The sequence below is a fragment of the Ooceraea biroi genome, chromosome 5, assembly GCF_003672135.1.
Source record: "Ooceraea biroi isolate clonal line C1 chromosome 5, Obir_v5.4, whole genome shotgun sequence".
Taxonomy (NCBI): domain Eukaryota; kingdom Metazoa; phylum Arthropoda; class Insecta; order Hymenoptera; family Formicidae; genus Ooceraea; species Ooceraea biroi.
In genome coordinates this window covers 16,274,636-16,299,928 of record NC_039510.1, presented here as the reverse complement: position 1 = coordinate 16,299,928, position 25,293 = coordinate 16,274,636, and the positions used below count along the sequence as shown (strand labels likewise).

General features: G+C 40.0%; 5 protein-coding genes and 1 non-coding gene across 7 annotated transcripts; 3 read left to right on the top strand and 3 right to left on the bottom strand.

Annotated features, from left to right (window-relative positions):
- Nucleotides 1–159: 159 nt before the first annotated feature.
- Nucleotides 160–2,746, bottom strand: LOC105286510 (N-alpha-acetyltransferase 60). The gene is made up of 2 exons (XM_011351516.3): nucleotides 2,210–2,746; nucleotides 160–1,937 (listed from the first exon to the last, which is right to left on the bottom strand). The coding sequence occupies exons 1-2, from the start codon at nucleotides 2,526–2,528 to the stop codon at nucleotides 1,360–1,362; spliced, it is 897 nt and encodes a 298-aa protein (XP_011349818.1). The 5' UTR covers nucleotides 2,529–2,746; the 3' UTR covers nucleotides 160–1,359.
- A 29-nt stretch (nucleotides 2,747–2,775) lies between these two features.
- On the top strand, nucleotides 2,776–5,581 carry LOC105286511 (tether containing UBX domain for GLUT4). Its single transcript, XM_011351517.3, has 8 exons — nucleotides 2,776–2,888; nucleotides 3,143–3,237; nucleotides 3,380–3,435; nucleotides 3,523–3,772; nucleotides 3,853–4,347; nucleotides 4,425–4,782; nucleotides 4,866–5,031; nucleotides 5,109–5,581. Exons 1-8 carry the CDS (start codon nucleotides 2,885–2,887, stop codon nucleotides 5,284–5,286), a joined length of 1,602 nt encoding a protein of 533 aa, XP_011349819.1. The 5' UTR covers nucleotides 2,776–2,884; the 3' UTR covers nucleotides 5,287–5,581.
- A 207-nt stretch (nucleotides 5,582–5,788) lies between these two features.
- On the bottom strand, nucleotides 5,789–8,451 carry LOC105286508 (protein ecdysoneless). Its single transcript, XM_011351514.3, has 5 exons — nucleotides 7,985–8,451; nucleotides 7,415–7,908; nucleotides 6,823–7,330; nucleotides 6,519–6,717; nucleotides 5,789–6,394 (listed from the first exon to the last, which is right to left on the bottom strand). The coding sequence occupies exons 1-5, from the start codon at nucleotides 8,259–8,261 to the stop codon at nucleotides 5,977–5,979; spliced, it is 1,896 nt and encodes a 631-aa protein (XP_011349816.1). The 5' UTR covers nucleotides 8,262–8,451; the 3' UTR covers nucleotides 5,789–5,976.
- Nucleotides 8,452–8,571: 120 nt separating this feature from the next.
- On the top strand, nucleotides 8,572–12,554 carry LOC105286509 (xylosyltransferase oxt). The gene is made up of 7 exons (XM_011351515.3): nucleotides 8,572–8,986; nucleotides 9,115–9,596; nucleotides 9,681–9,823; nucleotides 9,914–10,080; nucleotides 10,194–10,575; nucleotides 10,772–11,715; nucleotides 11,831–12,554. Exons 1-7 carry the CDS (start codon nucleotides 8,819–8,821, stop codon nucleotides 12,290–12,292), a joined length of 2,748 nt encoding a protein of 915 aa, XP_011349817.2. The 5' UTR covers nucleotides 8,572–8,818; the 3' UTR covers nucleotides 12,293–12,554.
- Nucleotides 12,555–12,813: 259 nt separating this feature from the next.
- On the bottom strand, nucleotides 12,814–15,637 carry LOC105286507. Its single transcript, XR_003406583.1, has 2 exons — nucleotides 14,765–15,637; nucleotides 12,814–14,292 (listed from the first exon to the last, which is right to left on the bottom strand). It is a non-coding gene; the product is annotated as an uncharacterized LOC105286507 (transcript).
- Nucleotides 15,638–20,276: 4,639 nt separating this feature from the next.
- On the top strand, nucleotides 20,277–25,190 carry LOC105286506 (E3 ubiquitin-protein ligase ZNRF1). 2 transcript variants are annotated; one of them, XM_011351509.3, is made up of 5 exons: nucleotides 20,277–20,561; nucleotides 20,743–21,126; nucleotides 22,131–22,226; nucleotides 22,376–22,481; nucleotides 22,747–25,190. In XM_011351509.3, the coding sequence occupies exons 2-5, from the start codon at nucleotides 20,748–20,750 to the stop codon at nucleotides 22,802–22,804; spliced, it is 639 nt and encodes a 212-aa protein (XP_011349811.1). In that variant the 5' UTR covers nucleotides 20,277–20,561; nucleotides 20,743–20,747; the 3' UTR covers nucleotides 22,805–25,190. The 2 variants fall into 2 exon arrangements, with proteins under 2 accessions (XP_011349811.1, XP_011349810.1); XM_011351508.2 differs by having other exon boundaries at nucleotides 20,729–21,126.
- The last annotated feature ends 103 nt before the right edge of the window (nucleotides 25,191–25,293 follow it).

Here is a 25,293-nt window from a genome sequence, read left to right as displayed (position 1 = left end):
TCTAGATAAAATTTTTCGCAGAACCCTACCTTGGCAAATCAATCTTATTTCACTATTATTCGTACGACAATGTATTGACAATGAACTTAATTATAAGGAATATCATAGGACTTGTAAGGAATATCGTGCTAAAGGAGAGATGTAATAATACCTAAATTATAACATGTTAATTTATTACAAACAATTTCAATACACTATTATATACAACTATATTTTAATGTAATTTATATTTATATATTTACATTATATATAAATGTCATTTGTGCATGCACATTCAGATCTCACTTTTTGCACATAGCTTTTAAATTTATTTCTTCAATATTTGTATAGCTAAAGTTAAAGTCGTTAACATGTGTAAAAAGGGAAATAAGATTTTTATCTTAAACAATTTTTGTAGAGATAAAAATAAATGATTTCCTGTAATAAATTTCTTTAGATATACATATATGTATACATGCTTTGGAAGAACACTAATATCATTTTTCTCCCTCAAAAGTTATATAACATTAATTGTTTCATATTATAATATAGGATAATAATGATAACTTGTTATAAGAAATATTAATTATATTAATATTTCTAATTGATCTAAAGTGTAATTTATCTGTTAAAAAAACCAAAGCTTTCTATAATTCAAGTTTTATGTTTAAAGTTAATCTAATAATTTTTACTTTTGAGAAATAGAAAATATGATTTCAATATTCTTACAGAATATTGCTGGTTCCATTTCACGTATACATTAATTTTTTATGCAATATAAAACTATCTACAAACGTCAACAATGAAAATCATTCTCTATGATCTTATATTTTATCATTTATTGGAAAACAATCAAAGTTTGATGATTCAATTCAAATGAATAAATAGATTTAAATCTATGTGTGTGTGTGTGTGTAAATGTCTCTTTAAACATTATGGAAGTTATGTTAAATATTAACGCGCAAATTATTTCAACTTAATCAAGGCAGTTTTGGCAGTTAGATATTTCAACTATTACAATATTATTATAATAATGGTATGTTTTCAACAACTAGCAATTCGTGGTAACAAAAGCTGCACTAAAATACTCTTGAGGCCTCACTTCCCACAGTTTAGACAAATGCAAATTTGCATTATACAATTGACTATGAAAAAACCGAACATTAAATGATTCACTTTTGAAATGAATCAATGTTCATTTTTTTGTCTCTGCATCAGCACAATTGTGTACTTCAGAAATCAGAATATCAGAACGTGATGGCTAACTATGCAAATCTATTATAAAATTAACTGACTTATGGCACTTTACATGATTATAGTCTCATCGGGATCCAAGGAAGAAATGAATATATACTGGAACATAATAAATCACAAAATGTATCATCTGTGATAGGAGAGAATAGTGGTTGTCCACAGAAGACGTTGCCAGATCCAGCGTGGCACTCGACACGGTATGAGATTGGTCATCACACCGATCACATGACGCATCCAGTCCCACATACCCCACGGTGCGTGTCCGCCGTTGACGTACAGAACGTACGTAAACCCGTCTTTACACTTCCCTCGGATTGAGTAGTAATATGGAAGAAAGCTATGCAATCGGAAGTGACACCTCTGATAAAATAATATAGCAGGAGCGTTGCTGGACAGCACATGTAGGAAGACTGCCTTTACGGAGGAACGTTCAGGAGCGGTGACATGGGCCAATAACTGTTCCAGCAGCAGCGAGGCTATCCCGTTTCTCCTGTACGCGCGACGTACCCCTAAGCTAAGTATGTAACCCACTAGACAATTTTTTCCCAGACTGGAGCACAGGATACCACGATCCTCCTTGTTTAACATAGCGTATGGCTTTATCTCTGCGACAATCAGCCCTATTATTACACCACCGTATACCGCTGCAAGCGCATAGAACCTCGACGAGCTCGTGATGTCCTCGTACCATGAATACGGATAATCTGCACAGATAGAAATTTACTGTTTACATTGCGGTTCTCGACCGTTCTTGTACTCTCTCCTGTCATTCTTTCTCCCTAAAACGATTTCTCCAAATATACTTGTATCTTTTTTTTGTTGTCAGTTAAAGAAGAAGATCAAAAAGAGAAAAGCGTTACAGAATCTGAGAGTTATACTAAAATTAACTGTCATCCAAATAACATCCTCACATGTTTATTCTAGCACGGTAATTCTGATGCCCGAGACGCTTGAGATGAGGTCTAGGCATGCTCACCTATCGGAAACCAGTCTTGACAGAGCGAGCGCACCTCCTCCAGGTCGTCGGGGCAAAGGAAGCGCAGCTGCACCTCACCCAAAACGCATAACGGCACCGTGACAGCCGATGACGACGTCGCCACGTTCGAGGCTGCCGTCGAGCCGTTGTCGCCGACGGCGTTGGAACAATTTCTCGCGACGGTTTCATCAATGGTGTAGGAAGCGCGCTGCTTATTGTCGGACGGCGCGATCTCGGTAGCGACTGCGGCACCGTTCGGCTCGCACTCCTCGATGTCGGGTAGGATCACCGGTAGATACCGGTTAAAGGACACGACCATCGCGCCACAACTTGCCTATTCTCATTTTATGGGCTATCATTTGCGCGCTCGAGCCGTACGTCGCGTCATCGCGTAAACAGGCGGTCGCCGTTGGTAAACAGACGGCGCGGGCGGTACGTCGTGGACATATTGTTTTTCGCGTGTGCGTTGTTCGTGTTGTCAATCGAGCGACCGCCCCTCACGGTGCGAGCGCGACGACGGACCCGTCACGTCAGTCGTCACTCGTCGTTTCTCGCGCGCGATGTAAACGACCTACATCGCACGAGCAGGCCAGCCACAATAGCATGACGACCACTGATGATTTTATCCTTGCCAATGTCGCGAGTTTCTCAAATTAAAAAAAATGCAATTCGATCATGAGTACGGGACTTTATACGTATATAGTTATTGGGTTACGTGCTGAAGAAATATCAAGTGTCAGAGGTGGTGCACTTGGCGCTAGAAATGCTTCAAGACCGCCTTCTATCCTTTTTCTTCTGTCAGATGTAAAGAATGATAGAAAGGGTCTTGACGCGTTTGTAGCGCCAAGTGGATCGCCGCGGTACACTACGCAGAAGTTGCCGTGAATCAGCTGTTAACCTCGCGGTTGCTCGACAATCCGTTTTGAACTTTAGTAGTCACCATGGCGGCAAACAAGGCTGTCACCGTGCTCGCGCCGAACGGTCGTCGGCAGAATGTAAAGGTTACGATCAACACGACGATTTTGCAGGTAAATACGATATATCACGCAACGTTTTAACGATTTACGAATTGCTCGCGTTCGTCAAGGATGATTGTTGACGTCATACGTTCTATCGAACAGCGAGCGAGTTTCCACGTTATAATATAAATTTCAAGCGAGTATCTTGTAGGTTTTGGAGGAGGTATGTCAAAAGCAGGGCTACAGCGTCGACGATTATGACATAAAGTGAGTACGACAATTTCAGGTTTGGATTTACAACATGATATAATTTCTGGTAAGTCGTGTTGTTACATCTGTGTGTGTGTGTTGCAGACATAATCGTCAGATATTAGATCCTAACACAATATTCCGGTTTACCGGTTTACCAAATAACGCTCAGCTGGAGATGGTGGCGTGCAAGAAGGCGCGTTCCGTGTCGAATGTTACGATCGGTATTCAGCCGGAGAACGGGGAGAGAGTAATGCGCGAATGTTCGCCTAGTACGACGCTAGCCCAAGCATTAACGGAGATATATCCCGATTCAGATCTCGAGAGAGCTGTATTAATCTACATGCATCGTGAAGTATGTGCACATATACATATGTACATATATGTATATAAAGGAAAAGTTTTTCAATATCAACGTCAAGCCTTTCTGTCTAGGTGTGCGGGAGAGAAGCGCTGGAAAAAACGACGTTAAAATCATTAGGCCTAAATAGCGGAAAGGCGATATTACGATTAATATATCGTGATCCTGAGCAACTGAAGACTCAGGCGCACGTGTCTACTCCGTTGCTCCCAAAACCAGTCGCGGCAGTGAACGATTCATCAAACATCGACAAGAATTGCCAAAGAGTCAGCCCGTCAGTCACCACGCCGCATTGCAGTAAGACAATCGGCGACGTCAGATTACCGGAAACGAATGCCTCAACTACGGGGAATCAGGAAAAGTCGAAGCAAACTGAGGTAAAGCGGGACGCGGAAAATGAGAAAGCAGATGCGTTCGCAGGCAGAAGTCAAGGGGAGAAGATTAGGAATGCGATAGAAAAGGGCCATTCTGTTGCGTCCAGCCATCACGAGGATCACGACAGTCAGAAAGACGGGGATATCACAGAAACGTGTACGGCGATTCGGGAAGACGCGTATGAAATTAAGTTTGTAAGGTGTAATTGTGCAGACATTGCAATCTCATTTGAGCGACGTGTTCACTTATCTAGCGATTCCGTGTGTCGTAGCTGGGGGAGAGGAACGCTCTGATATTCAATCAGGCTGGGACCCGGGCGCTACCGAGGGACGAATTGCCAGACAGCTTCTTCGATCTCGACTTGCACGACGCGAGGACGCTCATGCGGGACGCGAAGCGTCGTAGGGAGCGGCTCGAGGACGCTCCGCTCCTAACGGAGGCGCAACGTCAATTGGATCAGGATAAACATATTTTGGAACAATTGAGCAAGTACCGGCGCACCGTAATTCGCGTGCAGTTTCCAGATCAGTTTGTACTCCAAGGCCTGTTCGGGCCACTGGAAACCGTTCAAACCGTTAAGAACTTCATCAAGAATTACTTGGACAATCCGGACTGCGAATTCACCGTCTGTGAGTAATGAGCATGCGGTTATTACGTTCGTTATATAGAAAAACAAACGTGTAACTCTAATAAGGGTTTATTTTCTTCGCAGATACCGCTCCGCCGAAGCATATCTTAAATCCTGATGTGCGACTGATAGATGAAAATCTTGTTCCCTCTGCTATTATTTATTATTCTGGAGAATCATCGCTCAAGCCGAGTGTAAAAGAGAAGTTAACCGATCCGAGAGCTGCTGGCATCGAAGCTGTGAGATCTAGGTAAGACGTATCGACTGTATGTCTCGATATATTTATGGATTGTCATTAAAATGTATATATATATATTTGTTGTGTAGAGCTGCTACGGTTCGAAAAGAACAAGATTCAGTGACTACTAGTAACGATAGGGACGTAGTCGGAAATCAAAACGATCGCGTTACTCCGGGACCAAGTGGTAGTGGTAAATCCTCATCATCGTCATCGGCTCAGAATCAAAACAAAGCACCGAAATGGTTCAAACAGACATTTAAATAATCAATTAATTATTTTCCCTCACGCCGGTATCGTCGAGAGACGCGCTTTCTCAGATTGTAATATAAATAATATTCTATACGGAATTTTTATGCGAACTCACATGTGCGCAAATTACGCGGGCACATTTTCAACAAGAAGTCGTCTAAAATATATATAAAATCTGTACACAACAAACGTCCAACGTGTCTATCATTATTCCAATTGAGATGTACAAAGCTTTACACGTAAGAGTCCCCCGGGAAAGATGCTTACTAAAATTAGTTATAAAAGTGAAAATAAAATGCTACATATATATATAAAGAGTAGAGTTCTTACGATCTAATCTCCATGGCCGCAGTAATAACATTTTACATGTTATATATCTCTCTGTATCCTATATATCCTATATATATATAATTTTTATATGAAAAAACAGTGATGCATAGAGGTCGAGTGATGAAGGTACGGTCGTGAGATATGTATCGATGATACTAACTGCGTGTGATAAAGGTGCTTTGATCGATAACGTTAAGTATATATATTTTAAGTAATAAATGTAATAATAATTTGGATAGTAACAAGATTTTAATAATCCATGATATAAATGGCGAATGCTTATGTATCTTGCAGAATGAAGCGAGAGTTCCAATAATGGGGTTGCGATCGTTAATGTGAGCCAACTGAGTAATTAATTGTCGACTAAAGGTGCCATTAACTTTGCAAATCCGGCGGCACCGTCGTAGGCGATTGCAGCTGCAAGTGCATTAACCTTCGAACAGGGCCGCCGATTATGTTTCCAGCCGGGCCCGAGCCGCCGGCCTCGGCCTCGATACTCTCCCGCAAATTTGCCTCTACGGTATCCGTGCTATCGTTCACCATCGAGCTCTCATCGTTTACCATCTGCGACTGCAACTGCGAATCTAACAACCGCATGTACTTGTCCATATCGCCCCCCTTATCCTCGTCATCTCCGCCCAGCGATCCCTCCGAGCTGCCCTCGAACTCACCCTCTCCTCCCGGCACGACTAAATCAAGGATGCCCCTCAACGTGCTATCGAATACGTCCGCGTCGAAGTCTATTCGCGCCCCGTCCTCCGCATCTTGTACATCGTTATCCATTGATTGTTCCCTAGGATAGAGAGGGCAGAGCAACGAATTAATCAATCGGCTGATCATTGCGATTTATGTTAAATTAAATTTTAAAAAAATTAAGTTAAATTAAAAAAGTATTTTCAGATATATATAAGCTGTACCCTAAGAAATGCACGCCATCGACGTCACTGGTTTGGTTGAGGAATGACTGCACCTTTTCTCTGAGACTCAAAGATTCCTGATCCAATCTTCTGTCTTTAATGCTGCCCCATTGCTGATTTAAGTACGTATCTAATTGCGCCGGATCCACGTTCAGCCAACTGTCGCTGTTCGCGGGACTCAGCATAGTTTCGTCCTGAGCTGCGTATAGAAAATACTCGGATATAAGTGAGCACGAGAGATTTAACGTGACCGAACAATTACTATGCTACGTTCGTTTCAATGTTACAATTTAAAACAAATTACCATGCATTTCAATGTCATTCGTCTGTATGTTCTCCCATGCTTCTAAAACTTTTTGAGCATCGCTTTCGTACAAATTTGTCAGATTATCAAATAAAGACGCATGCTTCAAGAAATACTCTTTCGCCGTTGAGAGCAGCTTATCACGTTCCTGGCTACCTTCCAGCAGATTTCTAAAGTAACCGTTTGCCTCTAAACGCGCTAGATAAGCATTGAACGCTGATTCGTTCAGCTTTAACTTCTCAGCGTCGTCAGTAACGCCCGATTGCTCTCTGGTACGTTTCCTACGTTCTTCGTTGGCCCGAGCTACTAGCATTTCTAAACCACATGCTATCTTAACTCCAAGAACATGAGCATTATATTTTGAGCAAGTCGCAGGTGGTATGTTCCAACCTGTTCTTGGATCGCCAGTATAACGACAATGCGTCACCATCGCGTACAAACATCTGGTCATTCTGACATTGACCATAGTTCTTTGTTCGGGAGGAAAATATCTCATGGCGCGACAAACCTAAAGATAATCAATAATGATAAATGTCAGAGGTACATCGTATAAAATTAATTAATACAACAGAGTAAATCAACTCTGCGTTACCTTGCGCTCAAGTGGATCCGAATGGCAGATCGTTCTAATCACTGGAGCTACGAATCTCGGTTCCAAACGTAATATAGAGGCCGCTTTCTCTGGAAGGAACGCCCTAGCTTTGTGCTTTCTCTTCTGAATTTCGTCAGGATAAATGCCAATTTTCTTTTGTAACACAAGTTGTACTTTCTCAGACATCTTGGAGATATGCGGCTTGCCATTTATGTTGTTTAGCAAATTAGGAAACGACGTTCCACGTTCTCTGATAACGTGTATGTCGCCGCTGTGAATAAATACTCGATCCTGACACGTCTCAGGACTGGCCCACAATGGTAGGACGTTAGCAGCCTCTATCAAAAGAAACTCCCCATCCGAGTCTACCACTCTTGCAATCAATCCATCGAAAACTTTGGTAAGCCTAAATATTAGGTACACTGTTAACCATTCGTCGCCTATGTCCTCGTCAAAACGCAGATTCGCATAAATGTGAGGCAGGGTGTGATAATCTGACAACAAACGGTTGATTATTACAATCAGATCGGTAAATCTTTCGAAAATATCGCGTATAAGTGAAACAGTCACCTTCCTCTACCGCTGATCCTTCGAGAATCCTATTTAACAACATCGCTTGCTTGGTTCTAGGACGGAAATTCAAGCTGTCACTGTGCCAGATATGATCGACGATAAGCGAAGCAATTTCCTCGTTATACTTGGCGATCTCCTCACTCAGCTGCGTCTCCGTCACCGCGTCCGGATCGGACGCGTAACAGAACTTGGGATAAAGAAAACACTCGAGGATATCTTCCTCCTTGCCCTTGTGTATTACCGCAGCGGTATTTGCCATTTTCTGGTGCTGCATCTCGCTACGGAAAACGGTGTCCCCCGTAACCCGGTTTTCTACGTGACTTCGACCTCCACCAAGTCGATTTCAAACGGACACGTAATTCTCTCGCAGCACCTCGTTCTCATGGGCGTTCCTCGAGAATGACCGCATAAGGTAATAAAAAACGTGACTAAAGTTGTGTTTACTGCGTTATTCAAGACGCGACCATAACCTAACGCGACCGTCGTCGAGTTGCTGCAGCTCAAGCACGCGCTATGCGCGCGAACCTAACCTAACCTAACCTACACGGCGTATCTTTTGGGGAGTGCTGTCACACCATGGTCCTTGACAATCGGTGCATTCGTGCAAAGTGCATGGATGGGGTGCGACGTGGACTGCATGAGTGTGAAAAAGCGAAGCGGTTGGTTTCTCACTGAAAAGAACCGAACTACGTGAACTGGCTCGAGCTATGTCAATCAATATCAATGAACCCATCATGACAAGAAATCGTTAATTTTCTTAAGACTTGATGGACCCGGCTTCTTCGATCCTGTACCGTAATCGACGGTAATCACGAACGAAATTTGAGGAATATGGCGATCACGAAGAGCCACCCGAGCGGCCGATCGTCAAGCTGTTTACGCAAGTATTGGACGGTCTTCGCCTTTAGCATAATCGTATTGTGCGTCCAGATCTATTTGCATACGTTCTTCGTTTTGGACAATGGCAAGACCAAGTCCAATCGGCTGTTATCTGGAGAGGTAAATTTTAATCTAACCTCCTTCTAAGAATAATAATAATGATGAGAAATGACATATACACATATATATTATTCGTAGTTTATTATTATTTGATATAAATTTGATTTGACACTTCCGTTGTATCACAGGGTGGTTCTTCTCAACTCAACGAAAAGGATGAAGGCTTGCTGAAAGGCTTGCGTCAACTAAAACTCCCACCTGACAAGCAGACGAACTTGAACAAGCAAACGCTGCAATCTCACTTGAGAAATCGCACCACTAGGATAAAGTTAGACCGTAATTCATTGAACTTTACACCCATGTGCGAAGTTAAGGCCAGAGAAGCAGTGAGTGCCATAACGCGCGCACAGAGTCAAGCATGCAAGCAACGCATTGTCAACGTGACGTGCCTTAGCCAGCAGGGTTTAGTCTACCCGGAAAGAGTACAGTCCTTGTGTCCTCACTCTCTGGGTTTTACTGGCACGCCGAGCAACTTGGGCTGCTTCAAAGACGACAAGACACTGAGAGTGCTCTCTGGTTATTATCACATCTTCAAAGGGAACAATACGCCGGAGCGTTGCGCTTACATGTGTCTTCAATCAGGATTTCCATACGCTGGTACAGAATACTCGTTAGTGTCTTTGAAAGGAATAATATACGCATTACTGCTTAAAGTCACTTCTTAAAGTATTTCATGAACGTATGATTTTCTTAGGGTAGAATGTTTTTGTGGAGTAGAAGAACCACTGCAGACGAAACGATTGCCAGACTCTAGCTGCAATATGAAGTGTTCTGGTAATCCGAAACAAACGTGCGGCGGCTATCTGACCATTAATGTATATTCGACTGGAATTCAAAGTAGGTAAATGCATGTTTAACAAATATTATATACATATATAATAGGCATTCACACGTAAAATGATTAAAATCTGTTTTTCACCTTGACAGAATTTAAGCCTCAAGAGGCGAGAAATTCAAGCTTAAAATATGAGCTCGAACAACCCGTGCGGATAGCCTATCTATTGACAGTGAACGGCAGGGCGAGTCGGCAAGTGAAGCGACTTGTCAGCGTTTTGTATCATCCCTCGCACTTATTTTATATTCACGTTGATGCGGTGAGTAGTACAGCAATTTATACGACTGTATAAATAAATTTATACTAAATTGTTTTTCTTATATAAGCATGTGTGCTCTATTGAATGTAATCTATACAAGTTTATCTTCTCAGAGACAAGATTATTTGTACCGTGAAATGTTGGAGCTGGAGAAATCGTGTAAACTAAGTAACATCAAAGTAGCACGAGGGGAAGGCCTGCGACACGCGAGTATTTGGGGTGGCGCGAGTCTCCTGACGACATTTTTAAAATCCGCGCAGCAAATGCTCGCCTATAATCAGCACTGGGATTTTCTCGTAAATCTATCAGAATCTGACTTCCCCCTGAAAAGCAATAATCAACTGACGGAGTTCTTAAGTTGGAACAGGGGTATGAACTTTGCAAAGTCGCATGGAAGAGAAGTTCAGCGTTTCGTAGCGAAGCAGGGTCTAGACAAGACCTTTGTTGAATGTGAGGCACGCATGTGGCGGATCGGCGATCGGAAATTGCCAGATGGTGTGTAATCTTATTTTATAATACACATGAATAATTCTTTAATTTTTTTATATATCCTTTTATATAGCTAAGCATTTTTTGGTTAAAAACTGGATTCTTAAAGTTCCTCTCCTAGCATAAGTTTTGCATAAGGCATTACATTTTACATAAAATTTTATATAAATATTAAAATTATCATATTCATCTATTCTTACAGGCATCCAAATCGATGGTGGCAGTGACTGGTTTGCTTTAAGCCGGGAGTTCGTAGAGTACGTCGCCAATCCGAGTACCGATTCACTGGTAACCAATCTGTCAAAGCTGTTCAAGTACACTCTACTACCGGCCGAATCATTCTTTCATACCGTCTTGAGGAACTCGAGATTCTGTAACACTTACATAGACAATAATCTCCACATGACTAACTGGAAGAGGAAATTGGGCTGCAAGTGTCAATACAAGGCTGTTGTAGACTGGTGCGGATGTAGCCCGAACGATTTTAAAGTTGAGGATTTTAACCGGTTACGGAATACGGTGGACCGCAATATATTCTTCGCTCGTAAATTCGAGCCGATTATCGATCACAAGATTATCGATCGATTGGAGGAATGGTTGTATCCCAATAGAATGAATAAAACGGCCAGGAGTAGGGGTAACGACGTGTATTGGCAAAGCTTGTATCACCATGCGGACTTGAGTCCGCTACCGGACGACGCTTTGCTGACGCTCTCGTATTCTCTGGCCAGACTTATTTATCGTAAATTGAAGCTGGATCATAGGAATATCCGCTTGTTGGAAAATACTGCACACTTCCGGGAAAATCGGTTTATCGGTATATTGATCCTCGCCAAGAGCGAGGACGACTCTCCCGATGTGTCCTCAAATAATCACGTGGAGGCTTTGATTTCCATGCGACATAATTTTTCCACCAGCAGATCATGGTCTGGAAAGATACGGAGCCTCTCCGTCAATACGGATTACGATCAAAAGGAGCAGACTTTTAGAAACTTGGCAGGCAGCATAGGCCCGTACTCGAATCCAGTTTTGGCTTACGAGTTTGATGCAGGTATTACGGTCCCGCAGAATATATCGGTCTTATGGATTGATCCACACGGACGACTCGCTGACGTGAATCATATACTTCTTGAGGAGATGACGTTGGTAATTGTAACATGAATTTCGTAGCAAAAGAAAAATTTAATATAGTTGATTTTTTTATTTTTATTCTCCAATTTTAGTCCAATGTTATATAACATCTTTACATCTTCTCTCTCAGGTAGGACACATTAAGCCGCAGCTAAATGAGCAATTAGTTATTGGTACCTGGCAGCTGCTGCTGGTTGCTGATATTGAATTGATAGCAAAATTGAAATTTCTGATAATTCCATTGTCCTATTGGAAAGCTAAGAAGATAGACTCTGAAAAGGCCAAGGAGATAATAGATGGTCCAAGCACCGTTTATCACATTACGGAAGAAATGAACAAAAATTGGTCAAAGCTAATGAAATCCACAATGATGAACGAGCATACAGTTACATACAGTCAGAGTAAGATGAGTGAGAACCTTGACGACTGGTTAGACAGATTAGTATACGAGCACTATGAGATCGATGAAGTGTGCGCTGTCGACAACGACTTTCGGGTTGGATCAAAGTTACAAAAGTGCGTTGATACCCATTGGAGCTCCTTGAGCCCCGATTCAAAGGCTGATACCAGTAACCTATGTCAAAACTACTGATTAATTATTTTACCAACTACGTGCCATTTTCACCGTTTTGAAACTTATTGTACGTGTATAAATATTACAGACATCTTTAGATATTTTTATATCAACTAAATTGTACATATACTTTGTATTTATAAGGAGGAAATGATATATATATATATAAATATATAAATATATATACCTAAATTTTTGGTATACGTTGTAATTTATTGATTATAATGATTCTGTCTCATATTTTCACATTAAAGATTCATGAATTATATTGGTAAGGTAATATGCTTTTTTTCTTAATTTTTAAAAAACAAAAAAATAATTCTGTCTAAAAAAAATTCATGAGTGATTTTGGGTACGGTCAAAGTCACGCTGCGAAGCACTTCTAGACACTTTCTATCCTTCTTCTCATTTGACAGAAAAAGGTTTGGTTATTTATATCTCGATGAATTTTAAAAGTGATAATCTTAATGTACTCTACTATAAGAGCTTTAATAGATAGAACGTACATTTTGATTCTTATAAATAAATGTAGTCCATATACCATATATTAATATTCATGTATTAGCTATTTATTTTATAAAATATACATAGATACGCAAAATGTAATAATGTTTCTACATGTTGCGAAACGAGAGCAGAGTATAATAAATGAGGCGAATGGAATTTCTTTCATAATAAATATCACGCATTACGAAATTGCTAAATTAAATTGAATATCAAATATCTGCAGCTTATAATTATTTCACATACACGAAAATACATGTATCGAATTTAATCATTACGTGCCTACGCATAATTAAAGCGCTTAAATGAAACGTTAAATTACATCTAACACATTTATAATCAATCCAACGATAGAAGGAGTGGCGGCAGACAGGAAATTTACGGTACAATTCCGTGGGGTAAAACGCAAGATACGATAGAGCGAATAAACAATCAGGAAGGTTCTCGGATACGAGCTCGGAATAATTTTGTTTTCCGGAGAACTGAAAGCAAAACTGGCACCCTTTCTTCTTTCATTTCGCTCTTAGCGTGTCCCCTCTTCAAAATGAAGAGGGGAAGGTGGCCGAGTCGCCAAAGGGCCGCCTGCGGGGTTTACGACCCTCGAAAGGCCCTTGGCTAACGACGTTACGCGTCCACCGACGCGCCCGGTATACTTTAGAAGCTCTCCAATTAATTATTCCGCGGGATTTCGCTCCGATTTAATTACGGTTCTTACCGTTTCGGCCGTTCTCCACGGTCTTTTTCTCTTTCTGCCATGAGCCTGCTACCTTATCATACCTCGGTTGCGCCGCTCGATCTTGAAAGGCGATGTGAACGGATTTCTTAATTATGCGAGGCGACGCGCCGTAGTTTAATTTTCTGAAGAACCATCCGTCCGCGTTCGTCGCTCGCTCAGTTGCCATCGTGTCCGTTTTCGCCGATCGTAATTAGTTTTGAAATTGTAACGTTAATACCGGTTGCTGTAAATAGGAGTACGAGGAGCAGCCGCGGAGCGGTTTCGCGAGTGCACACCGTTGCTGAATTCTGGTATGAAATTGGGCGCGTTGCACCCCGGAAACCCGGGAAATCCGACGACACGTACGAGTTATTGGTCGGTAATCGAATCGCGACATCGGGGACGCACGCCGTCGTTCCTTCCCGTCGATTGGCAATTCCCATTCAGCGCGTCAGACAATCGTCGGAATCCGAGCGGAAGTCGTATAAATAATTCGCGAGGGGGCGAACTCTCTGTTCCGTACGGGGGGAGACGAGTCGCCGATCGTCGATTATCGAGCGCTTGATTTCTGCTAACTAATTCGGCGTGAACTCGATATACGCCAAATTGGAGAAAGAAAACGCGCGTCGCCTCGATAACTTTCCACTGGTCGTTGGTAATCTCGACCAGTTCTTGATCTATTCCTTCCGTTTTCTAATATAGTTGTGATAATACTGCGATGTAGCACTATTTGTTCCAGCATGTTGTGCGTAGAGGTCCATACGCCAGGATAATCCAGCAACATAGCATCTTCTTTCAACTGTAATAAGAAGAATAAATTATGAAGCACAGAATAGAATTTTTGTTAGGCATATTAAATTATGCATGTACGGACTAAAAAGTAATTTATTAATATTAATTTGTTTAAAGTTTATTAACGACCCAGCTGGCAATACAAATTAATTGATTTAACGCAACGTTTCGGTCGTAGTTTACGGTCGAAACGTTGCGAACGTGCCACGAAGGCTAAAGGGAAAAAAACATTTCTGCGATCTCACGCTTTGTTTTTCATAATAATGTTATCAATTCGCTGAGAGACACGGAAAACTTGCCTGATACATACGATAATATTTTGACACTAGCTTAACTTTCACTAGCTTGTTTTTCGACCGAAAAGTCCTTTCGTATCTGTTCAGAAGCCATTTAGCCTTCGTACTAACTTTAAACATTTAATTACTGGCAAATTACATATTTCTTTTGGAATATTAATTTGTGTCATAAAGATAACTTACCGCTGACGATTGTTCCTGCATGGACAGTGCTGCATATGTTCCTGGATGACTTATAATGGTTCCAATCACTGATCTACATTTGGACAATATGTGAGCCACATCTGGATTATCGAAGCAAGCTTGCGCGCATACTTGTAGAGTACGGAGCAAGCAGGGCACAATAGTCAAGCTGCGATTAGTCAACGCCTTGATTAATGCCGTTCTTGAACTGCTGACAACCACCGCATTTATCTTCTCGATTGTTAGGTCCCACTCACGTAGCAGAATATTTATCATATTGTTTCAGTGTACCTCCTTCCAATCCGATGGTGTGTAAACAGTGGTCAAAATCTTACGTTTCAATTTAGCTTCCTCGATATTCAGATAATAAGCCGATATATGGTAACGTAACTGTTGGTGTCGTTTGATTTCCATTCTTCGAACGTCAGTGCCAGTTCGGACATGATCTCTTCGATGCAATCTCTTCTGTGCCTTGCACTCCTTGTGATCCTGCGAGACGATCTGCCTGCAAGGTGAGTTCGACGACTCCAGCTCCAGCAGCTCTTGGGCATGCTTGTTTTGCAGGTGCACACATAGAGTGCTTGTGTTACGGTTGTAAGCGATTTGCGTCTTGCAGGCTTTTTACTGAACGCAATGCCTGTTTAATTAAGTTTAAACGGACAAAGTCATGGACAATAACGAACAATGTATGGCATCGAACAGCTTGGTGAAATTGAGTAGCAAGTCGGACGACGGGAAGAACGATACACAAATGGTACTGGCGAAAATGATGGAACAGAGGCACACGTACATGTATAAGAAACTGTATAAGAACGTAATGTATAAGAACTGGTAGTGCCTTCATTGATGAGGAGCATCTACTAGAAATACTTAGGTTTTCCAGCGATGAAGGCGATATCATCAGGGAGGATATCGCCTTTGTCGCTGGAAACCCTAAGTATTTCCAGTAGCTTCTCATCGATGAAGGCACTACCAGTTACCATATCGGCTTATTATCTGAATATCGAGGAAGCTAAATTGAAACATAAGATTTTGACCACTGTTCACACACCATCGGATTGGAAGGAGGTACACTGGAACAATATGATAAATATTCTCTTACGCGAGTGGGACCTAACAATCGAGAAGATAATTACAGTGGTTGTCAGCAGTTCAAGAACAGAATTAATCAAGGCGTTGACTAATTGCAGCTTGACTGTTGTGCCCTGCTTGCTCCATACTCTACAAGTATGCGCGCAAGCTTGCTTCGATAATCCAGATGTGGCTCACATATTGTCCAAATGTAGATCAGTGATTAAAACCATTATAAGTCATCCAGGAACATATGCAGCAGTTCAAGAACGGTCAATTGCTCGTTATTTTCCATGACTTTGTCCGTTTAAACTTAGTTAAACACGCATTGCGTTCAATAACCTAAAGTCTGCAGGCAGGTTGAAGACGCGTGCCTGGAGCACAAAAAAAAAATTAAACACGTATGCACATCAAGAGACGAGCATGCACCTCTGTGCAGAACACGAGGTTACACAAGTATTCGTCGCAAAATACGTGTTCTTTTGCACGAATATCGTCCGTTGGAATATTCCGAGAACAAGCAATATGTGATACACTTACACGAGTCTGTCCTCACCAAACGGCGTTTTCGGCACTTCTGACAAATTTACCCGCGAACACGCGCGGCACGTGTCGCGGGCAGTGTTTCAGCCGGGCCGCGGTTTTCGGTCATGCGCAGTGAAAATGGCCGTAAACCAACATCGTATAGCATATGTTACGGGTGCGGCCCCTAGTTTTGGCGCGCTTATAATGTAGCTTTTCGTACCGCGGACCATTTAATACCTTTATCGAAAGATATTTATATAGACCCTGAAATTGTACAAGATCTTTCACTGTCATATGTTTCATACATTTAAATATTTTAGAATATTTAGTACGGGCGACTAGAGAACCTCAAGTAAGAGTATGGACATCGTGGATTCGCACCTGATTGGTGGGATCGAAAATGGCGGATTTGAGGTTTATCAATTAAGGACTCTACTAAATAAAATACATCTTTGTTAGAAAAAGAAATTGCACCTAACATTAATTGTGAAAATAACAATATCTTTATAAAATAAATATTCCTGGTGGAAAAATTTATCATATTTTCTAAAAAAATTGGAACGTTTCTCAGAATAAATCAGAAAATGTAAAAAAATTTGAAAAATCATTACTTTTTATTATGTTTTATAAATTTTCATACATAGAGATACTGAAAATTCTTATCCAGTCATTTCTGAAAAATATTGAGAAAATAATTTTTCAGAATTTTTCAGAAATAACTGGATGAGAATTTTGAGAATATTTCAGAATCTCTAAGTATGAACATTTCTGTAAAATAGTAATAATTTTTGAGAATATTTCTGATTGCCTAAGTTATGAGGAATAAGAATCGTTCCAATTCTAAACAAAATTCTGAGACATCCTGAAAAAATTTGAGAAATTTTTCCACCAAGGATATCCATACTGCTCGTTTTTCTGCATTTGTTGGCAAAGTTGCCATGTAACATCTTCTTTTATCCTTATTTGTACAACCTCGTACACAATACCCAGTCATTTCGCTTACTTTTCTTACACTAATAGTTTTAATCCTTTTTTTTTAATAAATTGTTCCGGTTGGAACAAGATCGCCTTCAACCTTCCTTTGGATGGATTGGAGTATTTGGCGATTTTTAATCCTAAAGTAAGGAAGGTTATATTGTATACTCCTTATAGATAGTGACCATACGAACGCCATTTTCGATCCACGATGTCCATACTCTTACTTGAGGTTCTCTACGGGCGACTATCGACATATCTTTTTTACTCCTGTAGATACGTCATTGACGTGATTTCCACTGCACATGACCGAAAACCGCGGCCCGGTTGTGAATTTCACACGGCAAATGCGCACGCAGCGCTGTACTGATTCGTCCGCCTCCAACAACTGCCATCACAATGTTTTTTTTTGTGTCTCTTGACACGCGTCGTCAACTGTACACCGATCGTTTGATACGCGTATCAAATAGTACATTTGAGCTAATCAGCCGCCAATGACTAAACAGATGCAAGTTATTTACTATTTAATAGTTTAATACGCGTATTAAGGGGATGCTGGAATTACTAGTGAACTATTTTTTCACTATAGCGATGGTAATTGCAGTTTCGAAAATTCTCTTTATTGCTTGTGCAGAATAAAAAATCCTTTTCCACAAATGAAGTATAGATAGAAAGAAGCCCGCTCTACAGGACTTTATATTCAAAATGGAAAAAAGTTAGAGTCCTATAGAGCGGGCTTTCTTTCTGTCCATACTTTATTTGTGGAAAAGGATTTTTTATTCTGCACAAGCAATAAAGAGAATTTTCGAAACTGCAATTACCATCGCTATAGTGAAAAAATAGTTCACTAGCAACTCCAGCATTCCCTTAAACAATCGGTGTAAAATACGCTATTGTTCTACTTCCGGGGTATCCTTCACCTGAGAGAAGAATCTAATCTAATAATAATAAAACATAACATGTAACAATAAATACATTTTATATATATATATATATAATATATATGACTTTGTTTATTTAGTACTTTTCCTTCAAGGAATTATTTCAACAAGTAATATAATAAGGACAAGCGAGGTAGTAGAAGAGCCAGTAACAGCGAGCGAAGCAATAATAGAAGCGAGCGAGATGAAAGTAGTGGTGGAAAAAAAGTTTATCGGGATCGAGTTCTTCTCATATGTTGTTATTATTATATCCCTCTTGCTCGCTCCTATGAAACTGGAGACACAATGGGAGGCAACAGGAACAGGGAATAACCAATCGCGTTACACGATTTGAGTACGGATGACCAAATCGAGCAACGCGATTGGTTATTTCCTGTTCCTGTTGCCTACCATTGTGTCTCCGGGTTTACATACGGCTGCGCATCTGATCTGCGCAGATGAGGAACACTACTCCACCGTTTCACGGAGTGCACAATTTTTTTTTCAAGACAAATAAACCAACAAACGTTTAAATTAGTGTATCTGTGACTAACAAACGATTGCGCATCGATTGAGCCGAAAATGATAAAAAATTAATTTTCGTCCGGCTAACTTCCCACAAAATTTTCTTTTTTTTTTTAAAAAAAAGTATTAGCCAACAAAAATTTTAATTAGACCAACAATAACCGACAAACGACCAACAAACGATTCGTAAAAAAATTAAAAAAGTAAAAGTTACCCGACTAACTTCCCGGAGCTGAAAGAAGGAAATGGAAAGCTGTTTGAAGCATTTGAAACGTCAACTGGACCGCAGTTTCAAACCTCAATAACTAATGTGATACAAGTTTTACATGGAATCGCAAACGCAATTGCGTGAAGTGATTCACTATCATTTATTATTTATCTTATAATCTCATTTGACTTCCCTCGCGTAGTAAATATACAAGTTTGAAATGATCAAACAAATTTGAGTCATAATGTACGAAACATGTAGATAGAAGGCGGTAGATACATGGATTCAACCCGAGAGTACCCAACTTCAGGTGTGAAAGCCGACGATAATAAAAAAGCCAAGTGCACAACGCACAAAGCCGTGAAGTGGAGTGATCTACGAGTAGAGAACCTCAAGTAAGAGTATGGACATCGTGGATCGAAAATGGCGTTCGTATGGTCACTATCTATAAGGAGTATACAATATAACCTTCCTTACTTTAGGATTAAAAATCGCCAAATACTCCAATCCATCCAAAGGAAGGTTGAAGGCGATCTTGTTCCAACCGAAACAACTTATTAAAAAAAAAGGATTAAAAATATTAGTGTAAGAAAAGTAAGCGAAATGACTGGGTATTGTGTACAAGGTTGTACAAATAAGGATAAAAGAAGATGTTACATGGCAACTTTGCCAACAAATGCAGAAAAACGAGCAGTATGGATATCCTTGGTGGAAAAATTTCTCAAATTTTTTCAGGATGTCTCAGAATTTTGTTTAGAATTGGAACGATTCTTATTCCTCATAACTTAGGCAATCAGAAATATTCTCAAAAATTATTACTATTTTACAGAAATGTTCATACTTAGAGATTCTGAAATATTCTCAAAATTCTCATCCAGTTATTTCTGAAAAATTCTGAAAAATTATTTTCTCAATATTTTTCAGAAATGACTGGATAAGAATTTTCAATATCTCTATGTATGAAAATTTATAAAACATAATAAAAAGTAATGATTTTTCAAATTTTTTTACATTTTCTGATTTATTCTGAGAAACGTTCCAATTTTTTTAGAAAATATGATAAATTTTTCCACCAGGAATATTTATTTTATAAAGATATTGTTATTTTCACAATTAATGTTAGGTGCAATTCTTTTTTTAACAAAGATGTATTTTATTTAGTAGAGTCCCTTAATTGATAAACCTCAAATCCGCCATTTTCGATCCCACCAATCAGGTGCGAATCCACGATGTCCATACTCTTACTTGAGGTTCTCTATCTACGAGAGTCGACCGTGTTGACATCTAGGAAGTTTATCGCCAAGATGTCGGGGGATGTTTTGTGCGACAAGCCGCTGGTATGCTCGCGGACGAAATGACTTGCTTGTCGTGGCGCACGTCTGCTAAATTCCGGCCTAAATTAAATCCCAAAGTGTTGTAAGCATTACGCCACCGGTGGTGTTAAGCCGGGCCGTCTACTCGCCTGTTGCCGACGCCGACGCTCAAGCGGAAGGAACAAGAGGACGAGGGCTGAACGAAGGCGCGAGGACTGTGTCAGTGTATGTGTGTGCGCGTACCACTGCCAGGACCTAAGGTACCGGGAACCCGGATCCCGCTCTCTTCCTCGTGAATTGAGCGAGACGCATTATCGTTGAATTTTATTTACTAAGAAACTAGATAGATCAATCGGTAGACAAACTAATAAATAGGCAGAGGGAGAAAGTGAGTACTAGAGAATTGCGAATAAACACGTGGTGGTAGTTTTGAAATCGCAGCTGGGATGGGAGCCAAGGCAAGCACTGTAGCACAGTCTGCTGGTGGTAACGGTCAATCCTCCACTGGAGCCAACGAGACCACGATGCAAGGCTTCTCCATGCTTCGTTCGTTGCCTGGCGGTGTAGGCATGCTGCAGCATCAGCATCAGCAGGCTAATCAGTCGCAGAACTCTCGTGTGTCTGGGGACAGTAGACAACGTGCTCGCTCTTTAAGTTCTGTGCCGGACCTCTCCTCCGCTGAACAGGCTGGTCTTTCCACGTCGGTAGGCGTAGGAGTTGGTCAAACCCTCGGCTTGCCGCAACTAGATTCTGATGACACGGATGAGGAGAGTGGTCGCGTTTATGCAGCTCATAGCTTGCCTTCACACATTTGGTCCCTCAACGGTAAGCCTTATATTTCTATCTATCATCTTGTCCAAGTTTTATTTCTGTGTTTATCGTATCTACATGTTGACATCTGAAAAGGGTCAAGAGTTGCTCCGATATGCCTCTGATTATGATTACTCATCAATTTCATTCATTACACACGTACGCGTTGCGTATAAAATTTTTATCATGAATTTATCTCGTAAAGATCAATTAAAACAAATTAATATATCGAGCTTACTGCATCGTTAGCAAATAGATCATTTCTTTCGCCCTTTATTTCTGGAAAGCGCTGTACAAATAATATGCTAAAATAGAATCGTCGCATTGTTTGCTCATTAAAATTCCCAAGTTATTTTCGTATCGATACAGATATCGATTTCTACGGTAGAATTATTTAGATGGAATGAACCGCCGTTCGCGGCGCGCTCCAAAAATCGCTCGGTTTCATTACGAGATATCAATCGGTAATCTCTAACCTAGTTGCGTTACGAGCACCGCGAAGATGCGAGGTTATGTCGCGCGATCGCAGAGTTTTCGCGAACGGAGTTAGTACACGACGATGATTCGCAGATGAGGCAGGGGGCGTTTGTTTTGACGCGTGTTGCCGGGGTGGTTGGCCCGGTAACCGCGTATCACAATCGATGACTAGCTTAGGGCTACTACGAGCTAAGTAAATTCAAAATCGGCAATAAATATCAGGTAAAAGAGCAAATAAAGGATACACCGCGATCATTTCTTGCGAAAAATGAGACTCGGCAAAGGATTGGCACGCGGGACGACCGGGCATGGCTGAGGTTATGTCGATTCTATTATGGGAATTATAGTGAGCTCGTGCTTGAACGAGCACGAGACTGAGGCTGTAGTTCCGGTAAACCGAGTGAGAAGGGTCCTTTACGGTATTATACGTTTGTTTTTCAATTTACGCACAATTTGCTCCTCCTCTATTCCCTCCGTTCCCTCCTGTCTTTACACGTATTCTGGTTTTTGACCTTCTGAGATTCTCTTTGACTGTGTTTAAGGTCTAAAGTGTCCTGTGTGCTCCAAGTTTATTTTACCGGATGATATAGAATGTCACCTGGTCATGTGCCTGACCAAGCCACGGCTTAGTTATAATGGTGAGCCAAACTACAAAAGTTTATTCATATTAAATAATAAATGTTTATTCCGCTATGTGCCATCAGTCGTGGCAGTTCTGAAGAAAATTTGTCTGATTAGATAGGTACGATTATATGGTAGTTAAGTAATATCTTTCTTCATATGACAGAGGACGTGCTAACAGATGGAAAGGGTGAATGTGTTATTTGTCTTGAAGAATTACAATCTGGCGATCTTATAGCCCGCTTGCCCTGTCTCTGTATATATCATAAAAAGTATGTATAATGGCACAATTTACATCTTACTTTCAACCGTTGACTAATGTGAAGATCAAACAATTTTATTAGCGATAAAAATGTTTAATTTTTCTAAAGAGACAATGTGACAAAAAGTTTTATTAAGCATTTTAGCGAATTAATGGCATGAAAATAGTCAAGTAATGAATTTTCCAGACTTTACAAATTGAAACACACACGTGTTACCCATGATTCATGTATCCTAATAGAATGAATGATACACAGTTCGATGTATTTCTTCTAGTTGCATTGATAAGTGGTTTCAAGTGAATCGTAGCTGCCCTGAACATCCTGGAGATTGATTTGTACCTGCTGTTTTTGATGGAGCACAGTGGAACAAGTTGCTGGCCCAGAAGACACTCACGTCGACGGGATTGAGATGGGAGGAAATGATAGAAATTTAAAAAAAAAGCTAGTCAAGGTGGCTGCTAGTCTGCGACGATGATTGGTGCGAGCGTGGTAAATTGTTCGACTGAACGAGACTCACTCATGAAATCGAACATATGGCAACACAGATGTTTTATTCACTCCTCAACTCTACTACTGTTTAAGCGGGGGACTTAAATAACAAAAAGCGCCATAGAATTCAACGATACAATGCTATTATCTATACGTATCTATAATTAATCTATTATTGCTCTATCGCTTACTATCAATTGTACCCTATTTATAAATTTTACTTAGTTTTACATCTTGAACTCTCGATTTAGCATTTAAGCAGGACGATCTTTATTACTATCGATCATATTTCTTTCTCTTCTTAGTCTTTTGATTTTTATTTTTTTTCTTTTTGGAAAAGGGGGACTGGACGAATCTTAGTCAAGGAGACCTGCACAATGAGCAGGTGAGCTCTACCTTAAATAAGTTAGCTATACTTTTATTGATTTTTAGTATCTCGAGACGGTGTATCGCAATTTTCGTTGTCTGTTGGGGGATGAGTGCTAGAAAGGATATTTTTGATACTTTCATAAAAGGGAGAGCCAGAATGTATAAGAATTTCGAACGCTGGAGATGACGACGTAGCGCTGTTGATGCTGTAGTAACAATAAAGGTTCTGATTTAACCTTCCTTACCGAGATTCATACTAATGTGATAATCTTTTTCGTTGTTATTAGAAAGAATTGACACGCTCCGTGTTACTGAAATGTACAGTCTTATCAATTACTGAAGATTATCTACTGTGTAATTAATCTCTTTTGTATATGGATAAGGATTGACATAACCCAGCAGGAGTAGTTTTTGTAATACGAACAATCAGTCTATCATATTGTTCCAGTAACATACGCAAATCGTATATGTTCGGCTCGGACCCGTATCGCGTGTGAGTTTTAAATGAAAACTAATAAAGCAAAAAAAAAGAAAATGAAACGGGGAAAAAACATGAGAACAGTGCAATGAACAAAGGAAGCTGGAAGTAAATTATGTTAATAAAACCGAACATATGTATATGCGTGTACATGTACATATATGCACATCATTTCTTGTGCACTTCCTCTCAACTACAAATATTAAATATCGGGGCTACAAATTTCTCTCATTGACGAACAATCACATATCGAAAGACTATTAAAAGTTAAGTGGATTATTTCGAAAACGGATTTCAAAAAAACAATCTTAATTCGGCATATAATCGCCAACGAGTATTGAAAATACAAAAATTCTCGTGTAAAATGTATAAAGTTGCTCAAAGTAATACGTGTATTTAAGAGAGAGTGTACGACATTGAACATTATACACACGCACGCATATACACACCAAACACACATACATACACGTACGTATACACTTTTTTAAAGTTATGACAGGTAAGTGATCCTAGAGACAGTGGGGGCATATTTCATAAAAAAAAAGAATAAAATAAGAAAAAGAGAGACAATGTAAAGGGAGCGAAATAAAAAGTATGACGTCAACAGCATAACATACTTGGAGGAAGTTTTCTTTACAATTCATTACTGACCGAAGGCGAGAATTGTCTCGCCGACTGTTTTATTGATTTTACGATATGTAACGTTTGTTATGTGCGCCGATTACGAAGACAGAGTGCGGGAAAGAAAATGCAAGGTAACTCGCAGTGACGAGGAGAGACGCAAATAGATCGCGTATTCTATAGAATGTACGACACGGGAGCATGTATAGCGCATATATTGCAGGTACAACATATGCGAGCGAGTGTCGCCTCGCTCTCAATCCAGTAGCGGTATCTCGTATTGCGTTATAGCACGATCTGGTCGTAATTGTATTGGCATTTATGGTATTGAGAATAAATGAACAAAAATATATATTTAAGCTTTAGACACAGGACGAGACCACCTGTCTATGAGTTTGTTTTATTCGGAAATTCCAGATTATACAGCTCACACACACATACGTGCATGTATACATATTTCCGTGTATTATTATTATTTCTCTTGGTTAAGTTATAATAAGCCGGATAAACATGGAAACAGAATAATGTATAAAATTAATTAATTAATTTTAGTATAAAATATGAGTGCCAACAATGTGCTGACTGTTTAAAGCAAGAGCACAAGATCGAGTTATTAAAATATTTGCCAAGAGTGTAAATTTATAATTTTGGAAGAGATAAGTTCTTATTATAGTTTTAGAAATACAACGTGTATAAGTTGTCTTATATTATTGTCATATACGCATGTGTTAAAGATTTATATAAATGAAATACTTGATTAATTTTTTGTCTATATATATGATGTGTGTTTACAAATTGCCTTTTTATTATATGTTTTATCTTTAATTAATTCTCATTTAAAATCTCATTTATTAAAATCTTTCC

What these genes read in the sequence shown, in the direction of transcription:
- LOC105286510 (XM_011351516.3), bottom strand. Translation starts at nt 2,528, where the DNA reads ATGGTCGTGTCCTTTAACCGGTATCTACCGGTGATCCTACCCGACATC. An exon ending in TCAAGACTGGTTTCCGATAG is followed by an intron (nt 1,938 to 2,209) that starts GTGAGCATGCCT and finishes CTATCTGTGCAG; the next exon opens with ATTATCCGTATTCATGGTAC.
- LOC105286511 (XM_011351517.3), top strand. An exon ending in GTCGACGATTATGACATAAA is followed by an intron (nt 3,436 to 3,522) that starts GTGAGTACGACA and finishes TGTGTGTTGCAG; the next exon opens with ACATAATCGTCAGATATTAG. An exon ending in ACGCGTATGAAATTAAGTTT is followed by an intron (nt 4,348 to 4,424) that starts GTAAGGTGTAAT and finishes CGTGTGTCGTAG; the next exon opens with CTGGGGGAGAGGAACGCTCT.
- LOC105286508 (XM_011351514.3), bottom strand. Translation starts at nt 8,261, where the DNA reads ATGCAGCACCAGAAAATGGCAAATACCGCTGCGGTAATACACAAGGGC. An exon ending in AGGATCAGCGGTAGAGGAAG is followed by an intron (nt 7,909 to 7,984) that starts GTGACTGTTTCA and finishes GTTTGTTGTCAG; the next exon opens with ATTATCACACCCTGCCTCAC. An exon ending in GAATGACATTGAAATGCATG is followed by an intron (nt 6,718 to 6,822) that starts GTAATTTGTTTT and finishes TTCTATACGCAG; the next exon opens with CTCAGGACGAAACTATGCTG.
- LOC105286509 (XM_011351515.3), top strand. Translation starts at nt 8,819, where the DNA reads ATGGCGATCACGAAGAGCCACCCGAGCGGCCGATCGTCAAGCTGTTTA. An exon ending in TACGCTGGTACAGAATACTC is followed by an intron (nt 9,597 to 9,680) that starts GTTAGTGTCTTT and finishes TGATTTTCTTAG; the next exon opens with GGTAGAATGTTTTTGTGGAG. An exon ending in ATATTCGACTGGAATTCAAA is followed by an intron (nt 9,824 to 9,913) that starts GTAGGTAAATGC and finishes TCACCTTGACAG; the next exon opens with AATTTAAGCCTCAAGAGGCG.
- LOC105286506 (XM_011351509.3), top strand. Translation starts at nt 20,748, where the DNA reads ATGGGAGCCAAGGCAAGCACTGTAGCACAGTCTGCTGGTGGTAACGGT. An exon ending in GCCACGGCTTAGTTATAATG is followed by an intron (nt 22,227 to 22,375) that starts GTGAGCCAAACT and finishes TTCATATGACAG; the next exon opens with AGGACGTGCTAACAGATGGA. An exon ending in CTCTGTATATATCATAAAAA is followed by an intron (nt 22,482 to 22,746) that starts GTATGTATAATG and finishes TATTTCTTCTAG; the next exon opens with TTGCATTGATAAGTGGTTTC.